General features: G+C 38.7%; 2 protein-coding genes across 6 annotated transcripts in view; both read left to right on the plus strand.

Annotated features, from left to right (window-relative positions):
- The window catches only part of LOC126965679 (rab-like protein 6), a 339,766-nt gene that overhangs the window by 110,240 nt on the left and 213,658 nt on the right, over positions 1–15,868 (plus strand). The gene's annotated exons all lie outside the window — the stretch shown is intronic.
- The window catches only part of LOC126965665 (uncharacterized), a 105,466-nt gene that overhangs the window by 46,570 nt on the left and 43,028 nt on the right, over positions 1–15,868 (plus strand). For all 5 annotated transcript variants that reach the window (XM_050809378.1, XM_050809374.1, XM_050809376.1 and 2 more), the window contains exon 3: positions 9,717–9,829. In XM_050809378.1, the coding sequence (XP_050665335.1) occupies positions 9,717–9,829 (113 nt within the window). The remainder of the gene's footprint in view (positions 1–9,716; positions 9,830–15,868) is intronic.

Here is a 15,868-nt window from a genome sequence, read left to right on the forward strand (position 1 = left end):
ACGAACTTTGTTGTACGTGGAAGAAAGCTCCTTGAAAACCGTACTGTGAAGGAGCGCCACACATCCAGATGGTGGGGATAATTTTATAATTAGTAATAATTTGCCATGCCATGTCGTGCGGAGGTGAAAATTCAAAAACTTGTAGCTTCATGCCCGGTCTCTGGGACCAATATTAGGTCTCTCGCGTTAAACTGAACCGTCACACAGAATCTGCAAATGATTGAATAAACTAACATAACCCGACATTTTCTATGGGACTACGTCTAAACGTAGCACGTTTAGATATAAAATAAAATCCATCGGTCCAGACGATCCCCTCACCATTGCGGATACTCATGACACCACACCACATTGCCTTCGCCAGCGCGGGACACCTCGTACTTTTGTGGCTACCTTTTTTGCGACACATGTTAGGATATCATCCCTATCATCTTGATGTGTGGCGGTCCTCCACAGTGCGGTTTTCAATGAGCCTTCTTTCACGTACTACAAAGCTGCGGAATGCGCTTCCTTGTGCGGTGTTTCCGGGACGATACGACATGGGTACCTCCAAAAAAAGCGCGTACATCTTCCTTAAGTGCCGGCAACGCTTCTGTGATTACTCTGGTGTTCCAAGTGAATGTGGGCGGCGGTGATCACTTAACACCAGGTGACCCGTACGCTTGTTTGTCCTCCTTTTCCATAAAAAAATACCTACATTTAGTTCTTCTGTGGAGCCCTAGCCGAGACTAACGGTTCCTGATCGCGATTGATAACATTTTAACCAAGCTCTCTAAAGAACTCTTACCCTCTGTGTTTCTATATCGACAGAACTTAGGAACCTATAAATAAATGTATATACACTATTTAAAAGTTGGCAACGCTCCTGCGGCACACCTACCCTCAGGTACAAATCACCTAAAAGAATTATCATCTAAAGTCTAAACAGTCTACAGACTACTATTGTACTTACGGATTTATTATTATATTATTTATACGTCTAGATAGAGTATCTTGTTACGAGACAACCGATAAAAACAGGCCAGGTATATTAGACTAGTGTGCTACGTCTTACTACTCGCGATTTATATATCACTTTGTGTTAGTGTGCGTAAATTGCTCAAAATAGAGGTTAGTTCAAAAAGTCTATTTTTTCGACGTTTTCACAGCTGTCATACGGCCGTTTTCAATAACGTATCTCTAGTTACGTATATACATTGCTGTCACCGTTTAATGACAAGATCTTATCTATCCAAAGTTATGTCCAATATAGTTACTAGTCCAATGCTTTAAATCGCTAGGTTATTGAAATGTAAGTAAGCGGAAAAGGATACATTTGTCTACTTCTAGTAAGTTAAACTAAGGATAGATAGGTTATTGAAAACGGCAGCAAGTCTATCTAGACGTATAAATGATCTAAGATAAAGACATAATATAAGAAGAAGACATAAAAGAACCGAATGCTCACTTGTAGCAAAACATTTATAATGAGATGTCGACGCCAGATTTCCTATCGTCGACTATCGACTATCGACCTATCAAACAATTACTCTAATATTACTCCATTTACCTACTCTGTCAATCATACTTCATCCTTCATCTATCTGTCAAATACAACATTCATTCATTCACTCTTCTACTTCAGCTACTTGCACACGACACCTCAACTACACAAGAACTATTTTATCTAATCCTGTTAAGACAGACGAAATATGAATCTTTAAGAAGATTTCATTCTTTCTTTTGTTCATCGCGAACAAGAGATATTGTATGAAGTAGGCTTAAGACTCGCTAATTATAACAATGACTACTTAATACAGAACCAAGAGTTATGGTAAGATTATCACGTAAGTGAACCTCTGTCGGATTAGCGCTCTACACCTTACAAGTCAATGTTCTTCGATGCCGCCTCTGAACCGAGCACGAGCGGGAAAGAGACGGCGGCGCAACCGTCTCGCTCACTCACCATGATGTCATGGTGTATATTAGTAGATGTTCCGTCGCGTGCATGTTTCAAGTATTTTCTCTTGTCCGCATAAGTTTTTTACGATTGTGTCATTAATGCTAAATAGTGTCTAAAGGTCAGAGCGATGGAAACGTATGATAGCGTATTTTTTACGTTTTTTTTTTAAATACTGCAAAGTCTAACCTAAGTCACTTTTGTACTGTACTAGAATTGTTCGCACTTAGCCTTCCGAAAGTTGATTGAAGTATTGACATTTTTAATGATAAGTTCTCTTCTTTTCGGAAATTGATATGTTGCTCGACAGGAATATAATTTGGTGTTCAGCAAAAAATATTCGTTTAATCTAATATTTAAGTAAATTAAGTTTCGTTCATTTAATTTTCACTTTATAGAAACTAATTATCTAATTTTAGTGTATTATATTGTATCTCAGTATTAGTTACTATGTTGCACAATTAAAAATCAAAAATAATCAGGGGCGTGCATATCATGTAGGCAATTAGGCAGTGCCTATTTCGTTATGAACCTAAATAAATATAGCACTAGTGTTAAGTTAATTTACTACTTACGGTAGACAGTCTACAGATTGCATATACGAAGCAAGCAGCGTTTCACACAACTTCTGTCGTACTTTCGGACTAAATAGCAACTATGACTAGTTAGATTCTACAGTGCCTACCTTGCTAGAAAACCAATGGACGCCCCTGAAAATAATGTATAGGTATGTTATACTTGCATGTGGTCGTTGCCTGTAAGTGGAATAATTAGACTTATTAAGAATAATATTTAATGTAATTAGTTACGGCCGTTCCAAATATTCAGTCTATCTCCGGTTGTGGTCTACTTGTGATAAAAATCGTAACTATCGTTCAATAAACTTATCGACGCTAACTCACCTTATCCGTTCACGCTGTCTGTCAATGGGAGGACGTATAGCTTACCAGCGATAGAAGTTTGTATGGAAATTTCAATTCACGCGTCCCAATATAAGGCGATAAGAATGACTTATCGGGTATATTGCGACAGCTTCAGATTATTGACAGCTAATTACTGACAGTAGAAGGTAGTAATTTATCTCTATCTGTAGATAGTGATAAATTATTGTGTTGGCGATGCTAATAAATAAATAGTAGAGATGTGTATGACGCGTCCTTTACTATTTGTGATGCCACATTGCTGTAGAGCTACTCGTACCCCGCGAGTGATCCTTTAACTACACATAAGTACACTCTGTCATGTCTGCTATTTTCCATGTTTTTGTAATAAAATAAAGTGTATATAAAAATTAGTCTATAGTATATAAATAAAATAAAATGAAAATAGCCTTTATTTTTCCACTACAGCAATATTGAATATCTTACGCTAGTTTGAACTGTATATATGATTTTTAATTAATTTAATAGGTTAGTAAACTAGTTTACTGTAATATTATTAAAATTTAAAAGTATTAGTCGCTTCTGTAGAGAAGGCCTCTCCTAAATCTTTCCATACATCTCTTTGCCGTGCCGTCCGTATCCAATGAGATCCACATCTGTTGTTTATTATTATTTATTTAATTAATACGGTTTACACCAATAAACATTAATTAAAGAAAATTTTTTATTAACTCAGACATTCATCTCGCTCACAGTACCTCAGGCATTCTGACATTATTCCCGTCCATTCATCCGCAAACAAGTCACACTCAGGGTTTGCACTCAGGAGAGCGTTGAGCGCGGTGAAGGTTCGGGTTATAGGCGACTGTGTATGCGCTACTGTGCGCCTCTGCGGAACCGCAAACAGTTCATGCCTACGGTTGCGAAGGTATTTGTTTGGAACAAAAAACCGACACAGCTTATCACTTAACTCGGGAGCATCGATCCTACCATGAAAAACTTTACAGGCAGTAGTGAGTTGTCGATAATCAAACTTCTAAAGAATTATAACTCAGAGACCCCAGACGAAGTTTGGTTGGGTATAGGTTAGGATAATACCCGTATATAATACCCGTATTCTGTCAAAACAGTATAGAAAGTAGCGTAATCGGAGTTAAAAGAAGAGATAAAGCTAAATTGAAAGATATAAAAAGTAGGACTAAATTCAAAGAGGCAAAATCAATATGCAGAACACTAAAGTGGCGATGGATAGGACATATGTTAAGAGAAAAACAAGATAAATGGACAAAAATAATAACCGACTGGTATCGAAGAAAAGGGCGACAAACTAAACGCTGGGAAGATGAAGTAAAAAGAGTAGCTGGACCTAAATGGATCCAAATAGCGAAAGACAGAGAGGCGTGGAAATCTTTAGAGGAGGCCTTTGTCGAAAGACAAGCTGTTTAACCTAACATATAATTTAGATTTAAGTTTATATTTAGTTAAGTATCATTTATAATATTTGAGAACAGCAATAAAGGCTTTTTCAAGGAGAACCACGTAGGTGTCCTCGTGCGGGTTCCAGGTGCCAGCGCAGGATTCTAATTTTGATCTAAGTTGTTGAAGATGTCTCTCCATCTCTTACGTGGTCTCCCTGGAAAAAGGAAAAAAAAACGAAAAAAGGGAGACCAATAGTATATACGGTATGCATAATATGAATGTTTAAGTGTCTTTACCAAAATACTAATTGAAACAATATTTTTTTGTTGTCGTATGTGCTGACTAATATACGAAACGACCGTCTCGATTTTGGCGAGACTTTTATAGATGCCAACAACTGCAATGCAGTACATATTAAAAATTAATGACTGAATGAGAGGGTGGTATGGTATTTGTATATTTCTTATTATTTTATTGTATCTGATGAAAGAAAGGCGAGAAATATATGTCTAATAGTACCTAATATGGCGACCTGTATAGCCGAGTGGTTAGCGATCCTACCTACTAAGCTAGAGGTCCCGGGTTCGAATCCCGGTAGTTACAAGCATTTATATGATAAATATGGATGTTTGTTTCCGAGTCATGGATGTTTAAATGTATTTATCTATGTTTATATGAATTTATGTATGTTTTAGTAAGTATATTGTATTAAATATATCGTTGTCTTGTAACCCATAACACAGGCTATAGATGCTTAACTTGGGGCAATATAATTTGTGTAAAAAGTGTGTCAATATTATTATTAATAATAGTATCTAATATATAAGATACAAACGAATGGACTTGTGCATGTTCACATAGTTATCATACTATGTTGGTTTTACGGACTCTCATAAAAGTAATTGAAAAATTTTACGATTTTGGTGCGAAACGTGCGATCATAATATGACAATCTTTATTATTACCAACGAAACGTTTGTGTACAATTTGAATTTGCATACCACGAGACCCAAACGGCTTTTACCCCTCAGGGGATATAATAACAGATGAACTCTTAATGGTAAAACATCAATGGACACTTATATCAGCTGTTATTAAAAACAATTTGTTATGTTTTTAAAATGATAACCCTCACTTCTGGGATTAATATGCAAATAAATTTTGAAAACAAAATTTGTGAACGATGCGGGCCTCGAACACACGACCTCTCGCGTTCCGTGCGAGTGCTCGTCTAAGTGAGCTAACCGTTCGAGTGACTTATCGTCATAAAATCTTGTATGCTTTGTTCAACTTTCAGGTTCTGGCTTCATCTATAACTCTGAATGAATGAATGAAATGAATTACAATGTTATTTACAAGAGGGTGAAACAAGGGTTAACGGTTTATGTTTTGAGCACAACAACTCGGGCAGTTCGTCAATTTTGCAGGAATAATCCAAAGCACCGCGTGGCTCGGTTTTATTAATTTAATTTTTTTTTATGGAATAGGAGGACAAACGAGCGTACGGATCACCTGTTGTTAAGTGATCACCGCCGCCCACAATCTCTTGCAACACCAGAGAAATCACAGGTGCGTTGCTGGCCTTTAAGGAAGGTGTACGCGCGTTTTTTGAAGGTACCCATGTCGTATCGTCCCGGAAACACCGCACAAGGAAGCTCATTCCACAGCTTTGTAATACGTGGAAGAAAGCTCCTTGAAAACCGCACTGTGGAGGACCGCCACACATCCAGATGATGGGGATGATATCCTAACTTGTGGCGTGTCGTGCGAAGGTGGAATTCGGCGGCAGGAATCAGGTTAAACAGCTCTTCGGAACACTCCAATAGTTTATCAACAAAGCTTATGATAAATATTTATAACTCGCGATACAGATATTGTAAATTGTATTGTTTTCGTTTGTTATCCGTGTAGAACAGTAATGTCCGTGTTTGTGGCTGCTATATGACCCTTGGGTTATCGTACAGGCCACAACTCGCAGACCGAGAGAACTATATCTCACGTCATATAGCTCGTAATGGAACATCTCCAGTATCAATTAGATTTTGTTTGTCGTTCATATTGATTAGGTATTTGAATCGTTTCGCGATGGTTATGTTTTTTTTCAAGTTCACCATAATAATGGCGTGTTGTCTGTGTGTTGTGACTGCTAGTGATAATGCTGTTCGTTGTGAATGCAATGGTTGGCCACTTGAGTTCAGTGTAGACAGGGACGACTGCGTAGTGCCAGATTTGCGGTAATGTATTGCATTTTCACCGTAACACGAGGATTAGTATAGACATCAGAATGGGTAGAAACTGGCTGATATATCTTAATATATATAAATTACGTGACACGTTGTTTGTCCGCGATGGACTCCTAAACTAATGAACGGATTTTAATTGGGATTACTTCATGGAGTGCAGTTTGGTCCAACTTGAGAGATGGGATAGTTTTTATTTCGATTTAGGACCCATAATTATTTTTATTTTCAATATTTTTTTTGTATGGACATATTTTCTATGAGAGAATTTAGTGACGTACGGTTTGACAGTTCCGCTGTGAAACAATTTCATTATAACAACTGGGATCATTTTTTAAGAAATAATTCTTGATGTTCTGAAATATTATTATTATCGGCAAATTCATAGAAAACAGTATTTAATTTTTATTAATGTACAGAACAACGTCTGTCGGGTCAGCTAGTAGTATCATATTTTTCTGATGTATTATTTTATGCAAATAAACAATACCAGTATCTCCAACTCATAAAAGTAAAACACTATACCGCCATCACACATATGTTTCGGTGTTAAAAAAACAGAAGAGCAATGATTGTTAAAGTGTAAGGATATTTATTCCCCAGTCACTTACATGCTAGGTCGTATGTTCACACATTGTACTATCGATAGATACAACAACTCATCTTCTGTCGAATACCATACCTAAAAGATTGTAACGGCGCCTTGCTATAAGAAGTAAAAGACAAAATAATGTTGTAAATACCAAATTCCGGGTCCTTCTAGTGCCGTTCAGAATTTTTGGGTTTTTTCAATAATCCTGAGCGGCACTGTAATGGGCAGGGCGTATGAATAACCATCAGCTGAACGTCCTGCTCGTCTTGTCCCTTACTGTCATAAAAAATATGACACTCGCAAATAACCTTCCCTGAGCGGGCGCTCCCCAGTACCAGCATCTTCCCTTAGACCGCATTCAACGAGGAGTGGCTCGAATCATCTACGATCAAGTCATCTCCAATCGGCTTGTTGGCGTTTCTTAGAAGTGTGGATTTTCTTTGCACCTTCAACGGAGAATATCACGTGGTCAGACTAGTTGTTCAGGTACCAGCAAAATACTAAATACGAAATTCTCCCGGATTGATGGCTTGCATTTTGTCTCGTACAGCCTATTTGTGAAATTATATTATGGTTGCTCTATTCTCGAACTTGTCTGATATAGAGGTGCCTTTATATCGTATAAAAGTTCGGCATGGCATCTCTACATTTTATTCATACTGACTGATGATCATGATTTTGTACTGTCATCGTATCACGTCACTTGCCGGAACAGATAATGCAATTTGGAAGGAGTTAAGTTCAAAGTCAACGTCACATACATACAGAGAAATAAATGCGTAAATTGTAAATCTAAAAAACAATGAACTTCATTAAGAACAATAAAGGAAGAAATCGAACAACATTCTTAAAATTACAAAGAACGCCTAGCAATTCATCCAAACCCATTGGCAGTGGAGTTACTAACTTAAAAGCACCCAAAGAGACTCAAGCGAGATGGCATTGTCAAATTGGACTTTAAAGTAAAGGGAAGAAAGGTCGATGGACCACTCTTCCAACAAAATCCTAGATGTCAAACACATGTGCTCATAGTTTGGGGACTGATTGCAGATATAATAATAAAAAAAATTGTAGATCTATAAATTTGTACAGAACTCACGGTGCGCCAGTTTCGTCTTCATTGAACCAGGGCTGTGTGTGAGCCTGGTGTATGTGAATTTTACAATATGCCGCAGTGTTTGACCGCGTGGGCGAGGTATCGTGTTCGGCCGTGGGCTCTGACGGAGCATTGCAAGAAACAGCCGGTGAGCTTCACGTGGGAACTGCGAACAGTCAACAAGCTCATGGCGGCGGTCGCTTATGGTAACGTGATCCAGCAAGAGGAATGTTTTGTTATGTCTGGGCCTCTGTAAACGAGACCTCCTAGAGGTTCGCTTATGTTATTGTTTATTATTTACGATTACGTTGGGAATCGACCATGCATTCCCCAAGGTGTTTTTCCTTCACTTGAACTAGTGCCTCCCGGACGACACTCGACCGCCCTAAAGGGTGTAATAAGGGGCGGGACTGCCTGAGTAAATTTAAATTGAAATTTAGATGAATCGTACAGTGTTTTGAAATAAGTTTGAAATAGTATTTACAATATATGTCGACGAAGTATAATCCGGCTAAGTTTGAGAGCGAACAGTTGCCTAAAACGTAGTGGATTTCGGCTATCTCCGTTTTTTACAAGATTATAGCTGTCATCTGTTAATCTTATCAATGACTGTACGTTTCATACAATCGAAGTGAATCGGTTATTTCTTAGAGAGTTTCGCTAGGCTGGACCGTCCTATGAAACAAGAGTCATAAAGTGATAGGTCTTTGCTGTTTAACGAATGACTCTGCAGGTCTTCATTTAAATCTTTCAAATACACTTTCGTTCTAAATGGACGCGTTATCGTGCGAGACGTTTTTCGCGATTTTTACCAAGACTTGGGGCAAGTATGTGTCGCACCTAGCCGTACTAATCTGCAGTTCCTTTCGTGTCCTAGTGATACAAAGTCAATGTCCTGAACCACAGCAATTATGAATACTTCGAATTTAACTTTGTGTTTATAAGGGAAAGCTAATAAGGGATAACACACGTGTATTATATATTCACTTAATCCTTTTCTTATAAATAAATATTATTATGTTTAAGATGCGGGTATGTTAGCATTCATAACGGTATGATCACCACATTTATTTAGATTTTTCGATGTAGTTGCAAGCGTCGTGATTCAGCGATTGGCTTGCGTCGAAATATAGGGATACACAATCGTGGTAAATGTACTGTTACATATTGTGCTTTCATTATTACACGCTTTTTATTAGCTCCACCTGTATGTATGTTTCTTTGTAACTAACTGCCAGATTTCGTTCAAACTTCGTAGATTTATCGAGGACCGATGACAATACATTAATTTTGATAGAATTATTCCATTTTTCAATTTGCACAATAAGATTTTTGTTAACTAATACAATTTTCATTTATTGTCTGTAAGGCAGGAATTTATGTTAATTTTAAATTTCAACCATTATTATTTTTCAGCGATTTATCTAATATTAGGAAATTTTCGAATATGAAGGAGAATGTTTAATTCAACAATGCTATTATTTTTTTTAACTACTATTTATTCTATGAAGTTTCAATTAGAGATTGTAGTGTATTGTGTGTGTCACAGGGAGGTGGCGAGCGCGTGGCAGTGCCGCATCGGGCCCTCGGATCAGCCCGCGCCCGCCCACCGTGTACAGAGTCTCTTCAACGACATCGAGCTCTATCCGACTAAGACGCAGGGTGAGTACCACACCTTCTATCTAAATCTGGAGCCCTATTACCAAAATCGAAATACGAAGTTTCGGTTGACGGATCGTATGTTTTCCTATTACGAAAGTTTCGAATCCGAATATCGATACGAAGATCGCGATAAGACATTTTGTCTTTCGTTTACCTAATTCCCAAATTAACTTGACATTATTATGATCGTAACTACAACTGCGCTTTATATGGTTATGTATATGGTTCTGATACGAAATCCGTCCGCACTATTCGGATCCGAAGTACTTTGGTAATAGGATTTAATTCGAAGTTCGACGTTCTTTCGTTTCGGACCGAAACTTCGGCTTTCGATTTTGGTAATACACCTCCTGTGACCCTTCTCTATAGTTCGATGCTTAAGGATCGTTCACGTATAACCAATCTGTGGAATAAAATTTCTTGAGTTGTCAGAACCATATGACGATCCATGTAGCCGAATGGTTAGTGACCCTGACTACTAAGCTAGAGATCCCGGGTTCGAATAGTAGGTGCAATCATTTATATGATGAATATGGATGTTTGTTTCCGAGTCATGGATGTTTATATGTATTTATGTATGTTTAAGTAAGTATATTGTATTAAATATATTGTTGTCTTGCACCCATAGTACAGGCTATATGCCTAGTTAGGGGCAAGGTAATTTGTGTAAAAGTGTGTCAATATAAAAGCGCGTAGAGTCACATAAAATGCCGGCAATGCTCATAGTTTGGTGTTGCAACAGCAGGAGAGTGTGGCTGAAAGGTGATCACCTACCACCAGGTGACCGGTGGGCTTATATCTTCATCAACTTCAATTTTTTTTATGTATGCCTGCCTCTTTGCAGTGCATTGATATGCCATACGAGGGGAATGTGATAATCAGTTAAATAAAATACTTTCACGATTTTTTTAGTCACTCCGTCGCATGTAACGCAAATTATGAATAAATAAATAAATAGTTTTTTTTAATGTAAATTATGGACGAGACGAGCGGGACGTTCAGCTGTTGGTAATTGATACGCCCTATCCATTACAATGCAGTGCCGCTGGGTATTATTGAAGAACCCAAAAATTCTGAGCTGCACTACAACTGCGCTCGTCACTTTGAGAAATAAGTTGTCAAGTGTCATTTGCCCAGTAAAAGTTTATATACAAAAAGTACCTTATACAAAGCGAGGGTGTTCGACAACGTGTGACTTTGGGACGCTATATCCACCTTAATTCGTTTTATGATGCGTTACCACTCGGATCATAGCACTAGGTAGATCATCAGCTTAAAAAAACAAATATATCTACTGGGATATGATTCCTACGTTATGATTCAAACTTGACTCAAATTCAAACCTGCTTGAATGTCCGACATAAGTCGTTTAAGCAAGGCAGTGACGACATGTTATCATGTCGCGCGTTGGGCACAAGGAGCAACCATCATCAGAATCGATGATATCATGTGTTACTGGTTGATATATTTTGTGACCCTAATGTGTTTCAAAGAAGACTCATCGATGGCTTGAGATAACTCGCAACACGTCACCTGTGAGTCAACCCAGCTGGAAGCAATGACAGAGTACCGGCTGGAGGCAACCAATCACTGATCGATGGAGGTTCGGGTATTAATTATCGACAAGTCTGACTGGGATTATAAGCTCCTTTATTAGAGTATGCAACTATTAACATACTAGTTGGAGAGATGAGAAAGAAAGAAAGAAAAAATGTTAATTGACGTCATTATACATTCTGATTATAGTTCTTGTAGTGTACTGACATCTAGTCTTAACAGAGTATGTGTTAACTATCATTGTCACTGTCACGACATCGACAGTGACATTAACCGTGTGACGTTGAGTGCTATATAAGGAATGCACAGTACAGCGGAAGGCAGTTCTAATCGGCTATTGGTTGCGTTTCCGGGTGTAGTGCTACATAGTAAAGATTAGTTGTTTCACTCGTGAGCAAGCGATGAACATTACAGTTCTTAAAAGTTATACTATTCTAATTATGATCTAATGACGCCAATGGGCCCCCAACTTAGCATAGTTGGTTGGTTGGTTTCGAAAGAATCCACAACGCTGGTCTTCCGTGGAAACCCAGAGAGCGCTACTAACGCGCAGTCCTATCACACGAAGGTTTACAAACTATTAATTCTCTATGAGCACAGAGCACAAAAAATAGTGAAACTAGGATCTAAAATAAAAACTAAAGCAACTGATAATTTTTTTCAGGAACAATACAATTAAACTTGAATTAATCTTTTAAACTTGCCATTGCTACACACTACAAATATTTTTTTTAATATTTTAAATTGATTTTTGGACATTAATGAGATATTCCTTGTATTTTAATTTAAATAGCCCTAAACTAACGCAGTTCCGTATGGGAGGCGGGATATTATTCCAACAATTCGTGGAAGCATACCGAAAGCTGCCACGAATTGCAGTTGTACGGTGTTTTGGGCATATATGAGGGTGTGCATATGTGTATTAAAGGTGATACACACACTACAAGTGACTCTCCGCTGCTCGATACGACCTTCAATGAGTGTTGAATCATAAAACTGCTGTTTGAATGTACAAATTTGAGTTATCGAAGTCATTGCGGCCACTTTTATCGTGTTAGTGTTATCGATAAACTTGTACTCATTGATATTGTAACACATGACTTGAGTTACTTTTGATAGTTTGTACTTACAGAAAAATATTTCACATTCAATACCGTAAAAGTCCACTATCATTTTTTGTCATTGATACGCACTCCCCATTAGAATGCAGTGCCGCTCAGGATTCTTGAGAAACCCAAAAATTGAGCTCGTAGAAACGTGAGATGTTAAGTCTCATTTGCCCAGTAATTTCACTAGCTACGGCGCCCTTCAGTTTGAAACACAATAATGCTTACACATTACTGCTTCACGGCAGAAATAGGCGCCGTTGTGGTACCCATAATCTAGCCGGCATCCTGTGCAAAGGAGCCTCCCGACACTCGGGGCTCCACAGTGTACTACTACCTCTTCACCAATTTTCAGTTCCAGAATAGTCTATAATTAAATTAGCCCAGGGCATCACCTCTTGAGAGCACTACAATATCGTACACATGTCTAGGTACGCGTATATACACTCGTGTGTTGTAGGTGTGTGGTACAACATAATTATAAAACAAATAATGCATATGTGATACGGCGCGGACTGCAGGCGGCAGGCGGGCTATATTAACTAACTGCGTAGCTCGTAGCAATGATCTCACCACCGCGACCGGTTGTGGTCGCAATAACGTTTGTACGAGAACACGAAGTAACTTACATGATCGATAACGAACAAATGTATTACGAAATTCAAAATAATTGTCAATAAATAGTAGCTAAAAAACCTAACTAAATAATAGAAAATTAATTTTAAAATTTAAAATTAACATCAATTCCTGCCTTATAGACGATAGATGAAAATTATATTTCATAACAAAAATCTTCGGTCCTAAATAAATCTACGAAGTTTGTACGAAATCTGGTGAGTCAAAATCGCGCCCAAATGAGTCGGTTACAAATAAATATACATACAGGTGAAGCTAATAAAAAGCGTTTAAAAACATTTGTGTGGTATGGGTTACTATAACATAAATGTCTTTCTTAATGATAACACTGATTGCCAATAGGCTATTAAATAATAAATTTTATTGTACGATTTTACATTGTTACCCTATTTTTATAAAAAAAAGAAGCCCGCTGAGTGTGTTGCGCTCGTTCTTGTCAGGTCTGAGGCATTCCTTTTGGAATGTGTTTTTTTTAATAAAAACATTGAATTTGAAATCGTTGTATTGTATATAACCTGTAAGGTCTGCTATATACAGGCCAAATGTAGTTTCCCTAATAAGACTCTTGTAATTTTTTTTTATGGAATAGGAGGATAAACGAGCCTACGGGTCACCTGTTGTTAAGTGATCACCGCCGCCCACAATCTATTGCAACACCAGAGGAATCACAGGAGCGTTGCCGGCCTTTAAGGAAGGTGTACGCGCTTTTTTTGAAGGTACCCATGTCGTATCGTCCCGGAAACACCGCACAAGGAAGTAATTTTAAGTCTTGTAATTTTCATGTTAAAAGTTAATTTAAAACATTACTTTTTACGTTACTTATAAACCCCATTCTTTTGCCAGTTTTATTTAGTTTAGTAAAGTTTAAGATAGCTTAGACATATTATTATTAAAGGTTCAGTTATAAAGTTAGCATACAAGCGCTAACCCGGAAAACGTTGTTTTGCGATATAAACTATGTACTTCGCGCCCGCTCACTATATGAATTGTCATATGTAATGAAATGATATTGATTGAATTATTAGAATACTAGCTGACCCGACAGATGTTGTTCTGTATATAATAAAGAAAATAATGTTTTTATATGAATTTGTCAATAATATATCATAACATCAAAAATTACTTCGTAAAATATGCACCCTGCTGTCGTAATGAAATTGTTTCACAACAGAACTGTCAAACGGTGCGTCAATAAATTCTCTCATAGAAATTATGTATGGACACATGAAAGGAAAAACAAATTTGTTGTTTTTATTTAATTTAGCAGCATTTTCCTATTTATTCACCTTTTAAACCTTAATAATTCAAGACCTAAATTTGCCAAATCGGTCGAGCCGTTCTCGAGTTTTAGCGAGACTAACGAAAAGCAATTCATTTTTATATATAGATAGATATACAAAAGAATATCGATCGGCAGGCGGTCTTCTGGTATACCTAAGACATAGATGGGCGGCGGCCCATGATGCCTTATACACGGGCCATGCAGGTCTCTCTCGGGAAATCGTCGACCAGTGCCGGGAGAAACTTGTGTCTTCTATCGTCCTTTCTTGAGAAAGTCGCGGAATTGAACCGTGCCAAATTTAACCCCCAGAAGACATCACTCGACTTCACGCACCACAGACTACGCAGGGCGATCTGTGCATAATTTTGCATTGGCGTATGGTCTGTCCCAATTGGTTGAGTCGCCAACGCGGCTCCCGGATGTGGATAGCCACATGCCGTCCTTATTAGATCTTCTGCTGACTACACATCCCGATGGTTACCAGGTCTTTGTCGACGGCCCTCTCGGAACGTCCGACCATTGCCTGGTCAGGAGTGTAGTGCCTATCCGACGCCAACGTCGCAGACCACCAGCGACCCGCCGCGTTGTTTTTTGCATCCTACCCTTGGGACAAGGTTTATTTTCCTTCGGATGATCCTAGTGCCTGCGCCGGTGCAGTAGCCGATGTGATACTACAGGGCATGGATATTTTAATACCAAGCTCTGTAGTACCGATCGGTGGCAGATCACAGCCCTGGTTCGATGCGTCAGTTAAAGCAGCATGTGACTGCAAAAAACAGGCGTATCGAACTTGGGTTGCGGCGCTGGGCACAAAGGATCTGAACTGCAAAGTTCTTTAGAGGATATATAACCGTGCCTCCAGATTTTTAAGCGGCAAATCGCCCTTGCGAAATTAAAGTACGTCGTCAAAATCGGCGAGCAGCTTTCCAGTTATCCCACCGGAACACGCAAGTTCTGGTCGTTGTCGAAAACTGCTCTTGGTAACTTAAACCAGCCGTCCCTGCCGCCGTTGCACATGAGGAATGACACCCTGGCCCATACGGCAAAAGAGAAAGCCGATCTCTTGTGCACTCTTTTCGCCTCCAACTCGACTCTTGACGACAACGGAAAAACACCGCCGACCATCCCGCGGTGTCAGAGCTCTATGCCTGAAGTACAGTTCAGACAGAAAACTGTTAGGCGAGCTCTGTTTTCGTTGGACGTCAGGATGTCGAGCGGGCCGGATGGCATTTTTCCAATCATGCTTAGAACAACGCTTCCCTTAAAGCCTCGCCTATTATCAGAATACTGGGTCTCGAAATCTCGAGCGATTGCCAATTTCGTAGCCATCTGGAGGGCAAAGCCAAATTGGCTTCGAAGAAGCTGGGCGTCATCAATAGAGCACGGCAATACTTCAAGCCGGCCCACATTCTAGCGCTCTACAAAGCCACACATGGAGTATTGCTGTCATCTCTGGTC

The sequence above is a fragment of the Leptidea sinapis genome, chromosome 8 (assembly GCF_905404315.1).
Source record: "Leptidea sinapis chromosome 8, ilLepSina1.1, whole genome shotgun sequence".
Taxonomy (NCBI): domain Eukaryota; kingdom Metazoa; phylum Arthropoda; class Insecta; order Lepidoptera; family Pieridae; genus Leptidea; species Leptidea sinapis.